Raw genomic sequence first — 12742 nt, forward strand, 5'->3', positions numbered from 1 at the left:
TTATCATTATTATTATCATTATTATTATTATTATCATTATCATTATTATCATTATTATTATTATTATTATTATCATTATCATTATTATCATTATTATTATTATTATTATAAGGCTGTTAGCATGCTGGTTGAAAACGGGCATTTTATTTGTCTTTACATTCTGAGTTCAAATTCCACCGAGGTTGACTTTGCCTTTCATCCTTTCAAGGTTGATAAAATAAGTACCATAAGTTGATAAACTTGAGCACTAAAGTTGATGTAAATCACCTTACCCCTCCCCCAAAATTGCTGGCCTTGCACCAAAATCTGAAATTATTATTATATTATTATTCTAAGAAGAATGCCAATGATGACTAACTAACTATTTAGGACCCTTATCTGTTTGAAGGTGTCACATCTGTCTGTGACACATCTGTGATTGTGTAAACAAAAAGCAAACATCTTAGTTTAATATATTTATTGATATATGGCTAATTTATAGCAGGTCAACTGAAGTATTTTTCTGTAAAATAGGAATAAAATACAGAAACTGAAATTACATATATGGTTAAGTGTGTCTTTGAAAGCATGTATGTGTCTTTGTGGTTGTAATAACTGATTTAGTTGGTCCCAGGCCCAGTTTTCAAGATCTTTTTCTGAGAAAGGTTGATTTTGTCACCCATGCTCAATGCCATACCCTGGAAAAGAAAGAAAACAGATACAGTGTAGGCATAAATAATAAGGGATATCATGGTTCGGTGTTAGTACTGTCTATAAAATTCCTCAACAACATCGATTTCACATTAATTATTATTTCACTACCATTATCATTATTACATGCAACTTTTTTTTGTTTCTGCACCAAATAAGAAAAAAATCCACTCTCTTTTACTTGTTTCAGTCATTTGACTGCGGCCATGCTGGAGCACCACCTTTAGTCGAGCAAATCGACCCCGGGACTTATTCTTTGTAAGCCCAGTACTTATTCTATCGGTCTCTTTTGCCGAACCGCTAAGTGACGGGGATGTAAACAACACCAGCATTGGTTGTCAAGCAATGCTAGGGGGACAAACACAGACACACAAACTTATATATATATACATATATACAACAGTCTTCTTTCAGTTTCCGTCTACCAAATCCACTCACAAGGCATTGGTCGGCCCGGGGCTATAGCAGAAGACACTTGCCCAAGATGCCACGCAGTGGGATTGAACCCGGAACCATGTGGTTGGTTAGCAAGCTACTTAACACACAGCCACTCCTGCGCCTATGAATTTTAATTAAGAAATAAGTGAAATTAACCCTCCACCCAACTCCTTCAGTGGTTTTACATCACCACCAAATGAAAAAAAATACTGAACAAGAGCAAAACATTTTCCACTGCACTTCCACTCTCAGCAGGTTAGTCCATACAGTAGTTAAGGCCATGAAGCAATGCAATTTGTCCAACGGAGAACCGAAGCATATTAATTTATTAATATGTTTACTCTATTAACTTGCAGTGGTGGCAACAAATTATCTAAAATACTGGCAAAGAGGAAATAACTAGTATGGACATGTGACATCAAAAGGGAGGCAGCTGGTGTGTAAGAAAGGGCTTATAGTAGTAATAGATAAATAGGTGCAGGAGTGGCTGTGTGGTAAGTAGCTTGCTTACCAACCACATGGTTCCGAGTTCACTCCCACTGCGTGGCACCATGGGCAAGTGCCTTTTACTATAGCCTCGGGCTGACCAAAGCCTTGTGAGTGGATTTGGTAGATGGAAACTGGAAGAAGCCCGTTGTATATATGTATATATATATATATATGTTATGTGTGTCTGTGTTTGTCGCCCCACCATTGCTTGACAACCGATGGTGGTGTGTTTACGTCTCTGTAACTTAGCGGTTCAGCAAAAGAGACTGTTAGAATAAGTAATAGGCTTACAAAGAATAAGTCCTGGGGTCGATTTGCTCGACTAAAGACAGTGCTCCAGCATGGCCACAGCCGAATGACCAAAACAAGTAAAAGAGTATGTCAGAGGAAAAGCAATATATTGGAAGAAGTTGATGAAGTCAGATCTCAAGATGTTAGATCTCAAGATGTTAGATCTGGCAGACAAGATTACACACAATCAAAATGTAATTGCCCTTTTTTGTCACTGTCTGGAAATCTTTCATCACACATCTGTGATCTCTTCAATGACACTTTCCATCCTCATGTGTGCTGCTTTGCTTTGTCCATTCTGTTCTTCTGTGATGTGCATCCTTATAAGCACATGCATTTGCATCTGTATGTGCATGCATGTGTCTGTATGTTTTGCATGTGTGCCTATGTGTGTGTATATATGGGGCTTACACCCTTTATATTGTTGTCATTCTTAGTAACACTATGAACCTCCACTCACCCGTTGCTGCTGCCCTAGTCCCCGACTTTTGGTACTGTTCCTATATCTCTCTATGTGTTCGTCCATAATACTGCCATTGTGGTAGTTGTTACTATTGTTGCTGTTGTCATTGTTGATGTTGCAGCTGTTTGTGAAGTTACTGTATGTTTGTTTGTGTGTATATGGGTTTGCTTCCTATGTTGTTTGTATCTGTGCCCTTTATATAGTTTTTTTGTTTATTTATTTATTGCTATTCCTTATATTTATCATAGGTATGTGCATATTTTTCTATTGTGTGTTTATTACACTGTTTGTATGTTTTTTTCTCTGCCTTCTCTGTCTTTAGCCGTCGTGTTGTGTGGCATGGTGGTGATGGATGTTATTGTTTCATTTGTGTTTTCTGTTGTGGCTCAGTCTGTCTATTGCTATGTGTGTAGCCTCTGTAATCTGTCTAAGTGTCCTGTCAGTTCTATGCATTGATAATACCTTAAACTCTGTTATTAACCAAGCCTCTATGCTCTGCTTGATCATATTGGAAGAGCACTGATGAGCCTTTCTCTTCTTTGAGCTCCTACTGGTGTTCGCCTATGCTGCATGCTGTCTCTCCAATGTAAGTAGTTGTCTTGTTTCTGTATTCTCCCTCTGTACACCATAAGCTATATGCTATATTCTTAACCTTACAGTTAACCTGTGGGTTCATCCTACATACTATACAATTGTTCCCCCATACATGGGGACCTATCGAAGGGATAAGTTCTACAGATCAGGGATTTTATAGGAGCACCAGACCATTCTGTCAAGAAGGCCGAGGGTGTCTTGGCATCACTCAGCAAGACTTTTGTTAGCCGCTCTCCAGCCATCTATTTAAAACTGTATACAGTTATGGTACGACCACACTTGGAATTCGCATCATCAGTTTGGAACCCCTATCTTGCTCAGAACATTGACCTCCTGGAATCGGTTCAGAGACGTGCAACCAAACGCATACCCTCCATCAGACACCTACCATATTCTGAGCGCCTTGTTTCCCTGGGCATGGATTCACTGAAGCTCCGGCGTCTGGCGACGGACTTGGTAAACGCCCACAAAGTTGTCAACCACCTCACCAATAACAACACTGAACACCTTTTTGATCTCCATGTGTCTAACACACGTGGACATGCCTACAAAGTCAGAAAACAACACAGCTCCCATGACTTTCGGAAACATTTCTTCACGCTCAGAGTTGCTGAAGCATGGAATAAACTGCCTGCGTCAGCTGTTGACTGCCATGACACTGCATCCTTTAAGGCCCTCATGCTTTCCGAAATCCGTCGAAACTACACCTGATTATATATGCACTTTAGATGAGTTGTAGTGCACCTGAGCACTGTACACAATGTTTATTATTATTATTATTTTAATCAGTAGATTGGCCTTATCTGGTGTTTTTCTAAAAAAGTATGCTGGCTTGCTGCCAGGGATAGCATCAACAAACATGACACTGATATTTTTTGTTGTCATACCATGAGTTGGCCCTTGCACTGTTCCATGATTACTCCTGTATAGCGGGCAGATCCTCTCTATGATGGCCTTATACTTAGCCCTGGCTCCTTTGTACACTCTAATCCTGTCCCTTTGGTTGTAGCCAGAGAACTGCATGCAGTAGATGAAGTGGTGTACGTGTCTTTCCAATTCTATATGGTTGCATATGTGGGACACATTCATCATGACTCTCACCAAGTCTGCCATGAGTTTGGTACAATGGGAGTGAAAGATCTGGACTTTATTTTTCTTGGTTTCCAGTCAGGGTTCTGTGTCTAAAACCAGTAGCCTATAGTCTGGGTGCTTGTTATTTTAATACTCTGGTGGAAGGAGTTGACTATTCGCTGGATGCTTTCCATAGCATTAGCTTCTAGATCATCAAGATTGTCTTGTTGGGGTGCTTTGGCTATGATATCATCCACATAGCGGGAGTACATGATAAGGGTCATAGAATTTTCTGTTAATTTCTCCTTGCGTTTCCTATCACACCATACTATAAATAGGTTAGCCACATTGCCAGCAATACTGACACTGATGACTGCACCTTCCTCTTGGATGTTTATCTTGTTATTTAACTTAAATATGTGGCCTAGAATGTGATTTTGGTACTTTCACCCACCGCACGTGTGACCTTTTTAAACTGATCATTGTTTTTGGTTGTCTGCATAGGTTTGGTCCACCCATTCCATCTCTCTCTAGGAGTATTCTTGGCCATAGAGATTATAGTAGGGGGTCTACCTTTCATTGACACAGTGGGGCAGAAACAACTAAGGTCATGTTCATCTAAGTAATCTTGTCAGTCTCAGGAGAAAGCCCATTTCTTCTGTGTCAACACTATGAAACTCCATGTTGCTCTATAATTAATCACCTCCACATATTTCTCCACAGCAAAACCAACATCAATGGATGGGCATGATGATACTACAACCATACTGCCTATTATGCATCCTATCAGGTCGTAGGCATGGTTGCATTCATTGAAGCTGCTGAGGAGATCTTCTGTGCTGTCACACACATCCAGGGACATTTTGATCAGAGGAAGCAGGAGATTCAGTAGTTGTTGGCAACATTGGCTCTGCAGACCTGTCTTGTTGGTGGTCTTGTCACTGGGTCTGTGGTTGCCTGATGGTCCTTGCAGAGCCCAAACAGTGCCAGGCAGATGGTGTTATTAGTGGCCTTTAAGTTGTTGGTAATTTAATCATACTGATTCTACCTGAGAATTACATGAAGGGTATGTGTATCTCAGGAATATTCAGCCACTTGGTATGCTATTTCAATGAGTTGGCTGTCCAGTTTATTAAACAACTAGATGTTCATATACCAAAATTGACATGAGAGTCTAGAATCCATCATATACAGATTTATTATACATATATACATATACACAATCTCTACTGCTAACCATCATTCTAGCCCTGCCTCTTGGCCCCATGTGACTTTTACTTGACACCTACAACTCTTACTATCACCACCTCTGTTGCTATCCACCACTCACTGTTATCATTATGATACATCTTTATTGCTATTTCAGCAAACTACTTATCTATCCTATTACAAACTAACAACAGACCAATGTGTACCTATCTCTATCCCTCCTACCTATTTCTTTACTACCCACAAGGGGCTAAACACAGAGAGGGCAAACAAAGACAGACAAACGGATTAAGTCGATTATATCGACCCCAGTGCATAACTGGTACTTAATTTATCGACCCCGAAAGGATGAAAGGCAAAGTCGGCCTCGGCGGAATTTGAACTCAAAACGTAACAGGAGACGAAATACGGCTATGCATTTCGCCCGGCGTGCTAACGTTTCTGCCAGCTCACCGCCTTGAGCTCACCTCCTACCATCCCACTACACTCATATTCATACTCTTGGTCACCTGAAAAATATAAAGACCACATAGAGAAGAGAAGAGAGGAGTCCTTATTCTCATAAGGTACACAGCAACCTTTGCAATGTCAATGATATGATGCATCCAGTGCACTTTTAAAATGGTTAGTATTCAAAGACAATGTAGGGTTGAGAGGATTTTTTGGTTGCATCAAGAAAATGACAACCTCTAATTGCTGATACCATGATAATATCGCTGGTCACAATGCGCTTCGCATTGTTTTAGCCTTTTAAATGACGCCACCCTGCTGGCTAAGTGAGCAGGCCAACAGAAGAAAGAGTGAGAGAAAGTTGTGGCGAAAGAGTACAGCAGGGATCGCCAACACCCCCTACCAGAGCCTCATGGAGCTTTAGGTGTTTTCGCTCAATAAACACTCACAACGCCCAGTCTTGGAATCGAAACTGCGATCCTACGACCGCGAGTCCGCTGCCCTAACCACTGGGCTATTGTGCCTCCACAACCATGATAATATAAGCCCAGTAAACTCCATAATGTGACTGGTGTTAGAAATACTATCTGATTATAACAACCATGCCAGAAATGGAATGTATCACCTTAACATGGTCTTCTGATCTATCCAACCCATAGCAACATGGAAAATATACGGTGATGATAATGACAAACAAATGAAACAAAAATGAAATAAGAAATGGAAAAACAAATTACCTGGCTTTTAGCTCGAATTCGCACATGACCCTGTACTGGTGCATCATTACTAAGATGAGCTGGCTTCTCTATGCTGAGGTTGGCTAGGACATCTTCTCCGAAAATAGACCGGGCATACATGTTGGCTGCCATAAAACCACATTCTCCAGAAAGTGCCTAACAATGAGCAACAAATAGTTACCATTAGTTGAAGTATGTAGGAATGGTATATCTTAACCCTTTTGATACCAACCCTTCCAAAACCGCCGCTGGCTCTGTAATATAAATGTCTTGTTTTCATAAGTTTTGAATTAAAATCTTCCACCAAACCTTAGTCACAATTTATGCTCCCAACACTAGCTTAATGATAACTAAGTTATTTTACTAAATTCTTTGTTATATTTAAAATTAATTGAATGAAACACAGAGCATCTCAAAATATATACGGTAATGAAAGGGTTAAATACAGTAATGAAAAGGTTAAAATATATAATAGAGAAACAATTCTTAACCCTTTTGATACCAACCCAGCTGAAACCACCTCTGGCTCTGTAGTACAAATGTCTTGTTTTCATAAGTTTTGAATTCAAATCTACCACCAAACCTTAGTCAGAATTTACATTCCTAACACTAGCTGAAGTTATTTTACTAAATTCTTTGTTATATCTAAAGTAATTGAAAGAAACACAGAGCATCTCAAAATATATACGGTAATGAAAGGGTTAAGCCAAGCTGAACTTTGGTTCAATACCTGTACATCCCACTATATCCTATCATTAGACCACATCACAATATACACAATATACCATAGTAGTAGACTACACCTTACATTCAATCTCATCAGACAATAAACCAAAACAACAACAGCAGACAATAAAACAAAAACAACTGATGTTACCTTTTCAGGAGTAAGACACTTCATGTTAGTGGAGCTCATCACGTGGTTTAAATACTCATGGAGTTCTGAGATATTGGTGTTGACCACAACTTTATTCTCCCATTCAAACTCAGCCCACATCTGTCGGAACTCTGTGTCGGTACAACTAGCTGGTACTATATAGTCCATAATGTCGATGTGAATATCATTTAATACAACACAATTTCTGTCACTTGCCGCTCCGGTCACATCATAGACTGAAATTGAGAAACAAAGTTTAATATAGAATATTGACATCAGACCACACTTAAGGATAAAATGTTAGATTACTTACAAGTAGGTTGGGATTTTAAATCCATGGTTAACCATGGTATTACTTCAGTTCAGCAAGCTGGTGGATACAGATTCTGAATACTCTCTCTTTTACTTGTTTCAGTCATTTGACTGCGGCCATGCTGGAGTACCGCCTTTAGTCGAGCAAATCGACCCCCGGGACTTATTCTTTGTAAGCCCAGTACTTATTCTATCGGTTTCTTTTGCCGAACTGCTAAGTGACGGGGACGTAAACACACCAGCATCAGTTGTCAAGCAATGCTAGGGGGACAAACACAGACACACAAACATATACACACACATATATATATACATATATACGACAGGCTTCTTTCAGTTTCCGTCTACCAAATCCACTCACAAGGCATTGGTCGGCCCGGGGCTATAGCAGAAGACACTTGCCCAAGATGCCACGCAGTGGGACTGAACTCGGAATCATGTGGTTGGTTAGCAAGCTACGTACCACACAGCCACTCCTGCGCCTCATTCTTATTTTAATCATTCTTATTTTACTTTTTATAAGTTAGTTAGTGGGGAAGAGAGTAGTGCCTATAAAGCATGATGTAGTGACCACAACACCTACATAACGGAATTCATAGAATGGAGTTCAAATTCCGCCGAGGTCGACTTTACCTTTCATCCTTTCGGGGTCGATAAATTAAGTACCAGTTACGCACTGGGGTTGATGTAATCGACTTAATACCTATGTCTGTCCTTGTTTGTGCCTTCTATGTTTAGCCCCTTGTGGGTAATAAAGAAATAGGTGTTAGCAAAGAAAAGAAAACAAATCTGCTGAAAAGAGTTTAGCCCCCAAGGACATTCATGCTGACATGGTTGCTATATTAGGGGATGATGCTCCAGTTTTATCAATAGTACAATAGGGAGTAGCTGAATTTAGGAAGGGAAGGGAGCGTCTTGAAGATGACCTAAGGTCTGGACATCTTGCAACTGCCACCATAAAGGAAAACATTGACTGTGATCACCACATGGTGATGGATGACAGGTGATTGACCATAAATTAAATAGCCAATGTTCTCTCTTTACTCTTTTACTTGTTTCAGTCATTTGACTGCGGCCATGCTGGAGCACCGCCTTTAGTCGAGCAACTCAACCCCGGGACTTATTCTTTTGTAAGCTCAGATCGGTTTCTTTTGCCGAACCGCTAAGTGACGGGGACGTAAACACACCAGCATCGGTTGTCAAGCAATGTTAGGGGGACAAACACAGACACACAAACATATACACACACATACATATATATTTATACATATATACGACAGGCTTCTTTCAGTTTCCGTCTACCAAATCCACTCACAAGGCATTGGTCGGCCTGGGGCTATAGCAGAAGACACTTGCCCAAGATGCCACGCAGTGGGACTGAACCCGGAACCATGTAGTTGGTAAGCAAGCTACTTACCACAGCCACTGCTGTTAACATATTCCATGAGAGTTGAGGATATTCTGCACAATGAACTTAGCATGACAAAGGTTTCTGCTTGGTGAGTGCCATGTCTTCCGACACCTCTTCAGAAGCACACCAAGCTGATCACATCATGAGAAAATCTGACATTGTTTGAGGCAGATCCAGCTGGTTTCTGTGAACGTTTCCTAACTCAGGAAGAGTGTTGGATTCGTCGCTTTGGGCAGGAGACAAAGAGAAAATCCATGCGGTGGAAACACCTCTCCTCATCTACTCCAAAGAAGGCCAACGTTGTTTTATCTGCACAGAAGCTGATTTCCTCAGATTTTTGAGATGCAAAAGGCATTGTGTTCATTGACTTATCTTCAAAGGGGTCACACTATCAACAGAAAGTACTATGCCAACTTGCTGAGGCAGGTATGAAAAGCTATCCAGACCAAATGCCCAGGAAAACTGATGAAAGGGTCTTCTTTCATTAGGACAATGGTCCAGCACACAAGTTCTTGGTTTCAATGGCTGTTGTGTATGACTGCCTTTGAACTGGTTGATCACCCTCTCTATTTTCCTGATTTGGCCACATTTGACTATCATCTTTTCCCAACATGAACAATAAACACTTGGCTGGGGACCAGTATAGTAGTGATGATGACAGCATATCTGCTGTTAATGACTTTTTTGATCAACAGAATGAAAGCTTCTTCACCAATAGAATCCAGGTGCTGCAACACTATGGAAGGAGTGTGTGGATTGTAAAAGGAATTATGTCAAAAACTAAACCTCATTTGATCACATTCCATGAGAGTAACTTGGGGAGCATATGAACTTTTCGGCTGACCCTCATAGTACATTCTGTAAAGTGGTTGATAAATCAAGCAGAGACAAAACAGGGTTTGACAGTACTTTTTAATTGTGCCAATGATATAGAAAAAATGCACTCGGTGCACTTCGTAAAACAGTTGTTGGGAAGGGCATAACTGAGGCACTGTGGCAAGACATGGTTTTCTGACCAATCATATTTGCTGAACCGTGCAACCCACACCAGAATGGAAAGCAAATGTAAAATGATGATGATGATGACAATGACACTAAAGTTGCCTTGTACATGTGAAGTATCTGACCATCACTGTTTCCCTATTCCACAAGAATAATTTCAAATAGCAGTCTGAGCAAAGGATGTCTAAGAAGACTTACTCTTTACTCTTAACTCTTTACTTGTTTCGGTCATTTGACTGCGGCCATGCTGGAGCACCGCCTTTAGTCGAGCAAATCGACCCCGGGACTTATTCTTTGTAAGCCTAGTACTTATTCTATCGGTCCCTTTTGCCGAACCGCTAAGTTACGGGGACGTAAACACACCACCATCAGTTGTCAAGCGATGGCGGGGGGACAAACACAAACATACACACACACACATATATATACATATACATATATACGACGGGCTTCTTTCAGGTTCCGTCCACCAAATCCACTCACAAGGCTTTGGTCGGCCCGAGGCTATAGTAGAAGACACTTGCCCAAGGTGCCACGCAGTGGGAATGAACCCGGAACCATGTGGTTGGTAAGTATGCTACTTACCACACAGCCACTCCTGCACCTTCTTTGGAGCAGATGAGGAGAGGTGTTTCCACTGCATAGATTGCCTCTTGTTAAGCAAAAACTAAGAAGTAGTGATATACTGTACGTAAATCCTATCCATACTTATTTGGAAATATGAGTACTGAAGGGAGGCGGAATAGAACTTTTACATACCAATGTTACCAAAAATGATGCCATTCTCTGTAGAAGCAACTTTCACATTGCCCTTTATGTTACAAAAATCGTGAGGGGCCATGGTCACTGGCTGTGGCTTCTCAACCAGTTTCAAGTCACCTGCAAAAGTGGAAGGAAGAGGAAGTGGTTAACATCTTGGTTTATGGAATGAAAGAAGAGAAGATAAAAGCAGTAGGACATAAGACAGAAATAGACAGACTTTTGGGTCACATATAGAAATAGGGATAGAAGAACGATATAAGAGAAGTGGAACAGAGAGAGAAAATCATGATTAGAATGAAAATACATAGAAGAAATATACAGTGGCAGACTGGCCAGGTTGCCAGCTTGTCCGATGGCAAGTGGGCCCCTGTGCCATTAGAATCCATATATGGGGGCCCATCCCCTCAAGTTTGAGAATTTTTTTATTCACTCCTGGAAGAATGCATTAATTATTTCAGCCTGGCTGTGTTTGTAGACAGTTGAAAAGAATACTTTTAACAAAAAAAAAAAATTAAATGATAGCATTGTAGATGCAGGTGGGGCCCCCTTAGTCTCCTGGCAACCAATATTTTTAGACCCAGTTTACCACTGGAAATATATATATAGAATCAAAGATGAGAGAGGAAGACGTACCAAGTGTGGCAAGTTCTAAAGTTAAATTCTGAAGTGTGTCAGCAGTCTGGTTGACAACTAGCACGTCTAGTACTATGTCATACTGGTTCACATTAACGTAGGCTTCAGCATAAACTGGGTCAGAAAATCCTGTCAGCTGTGTCACCTGAAATATCATTATAATACATGCATCCTTATAAATACACACTGATTTCATAGAAAATAAAATAAACACACACACACACTACTATGTACAAAATAATAACAATAAAACATTAACTGAAGTTTGGTATTTTGTTGTTATCTAATTTTTAGTCCAGTATCTAATTTCTATATTAATTTAAATATTTATATTGATATGCACCATCCGATTGTGGCCGTTGCCAGCCTCGTCAGGCCCCGTGCCGGTGGCACATAAAAAGCACCATCCAATTGTGGTCATTGCCAGCCTCGTCTGGCCCCGTGCCGGTGGCACATGAAAAGCACCATCCGATCGTGGCCGTTTGCCAGCCTCGTCTGGCACCTGTGCAGGTGGCACGTAAAAAGCACCCACTACACTCACGGAGTGGTTGGCGTTAGGAAAGGCATCCAGCTGTAGAAACACTGCCAGATCAGACTGGAGCCTGGTGCAGCCTTCTAGCTGCCCATATTCCCAGTCGAACTGTCCAACCCATTCTAGCATGGAAAACGGACGTTAAACGATGATGATGATGATGACGGTTTGATTAGTAGATTCCCATCATTAGATGTCGTACTCTAGAATATAAACATACTAAAATAGATTTGAACTAAGTATCTTTATTTCTAAACAAAAGGTAGTAATATTCTTGACCATTATGCTATGACATGCTACATATATGTCTATGTGTAGCACAATGTACATGTCGTATAATGTTCAGGAATAAGATATCTTACGATGGTCAAAGATTAAAGTAGTCAAAATGTGGTGTAGATGTAAATAATGAAAAAAAATATTAATACTCTTTTACTTGTTTCAGTCACTTGACTGCAGCCATGCTGGAGCATCGCCTTTAATCGAGCAACTCGACCCTGGGACTTATTCTTTTGTAAGCCCAGTACTTATTCTATCGGTCTCTTTTGCCGAACCGCTAAGTAACGGGGACATAAACACACCAGCATCGGTTGTCAAGCAATGCTAGGGGGACAAACACAGACACACAAACACACACACGCATATATATATATACATATATACGATGGGCTTCTTTCAGTTTCCGTCTACCAAATCCACTCACAAGGCTTTGGTCGGCCCGAGGCTATAGTAGAAGACACTTGCCCAAGGTGCCACGCAGTGGGACTGAACCCGGAACCAT

The 12742-nt window shown here is 40.7% G+C and overlaps 1 protein-coding gene across 1 annotated transcript in view; it reads right to left on the minus strand.

The window, feature by feature from the left end:
* Positions 1-440: 440 nt before the first annotated feature.
* Positions 441-12742, minus strand: part of LOC115219740 (coatomer subunit beta) — an 86344-nt gene continuing 74042 nt past the window's right edge. The window contains exons 20-24 of the mRNA XM_029789965.2: positions 11430-11574; positions 10794-10913; positions 7310-7545; positions 6433-6588; positions 441-677 (exon numbers count right to left, since the gene is read on the minus strand). Coding sequence (XP_029645825.1) covers positions 600-677; positions 6433-6588; positions 7310-7545; positions 10794-10913; positions 11430-11574 — 735 coding nt within the window. The 3' untranslated portion in view covers positions 441-599. The remainder of the gene's footprint in view (positions 678-6432; positions 6589-7309; positions 7546-10793; positions 10914-11429; positions 11575-12742) is intronic.

The sequence above is a fragment of the Octopus sinensis genome, linkage group LG15 (assembly GCF_006345805.1).
Source record: "Octopus sinensis linkage group LG15, ASM634580v1, whole genome shotgun sequence".
Lineage (NCBI taxonomy): Eukaryota > Metazoa > Mollusca > Cephalopoda > Octopoda > Octopodidae > Octopus > Octopus sinensis.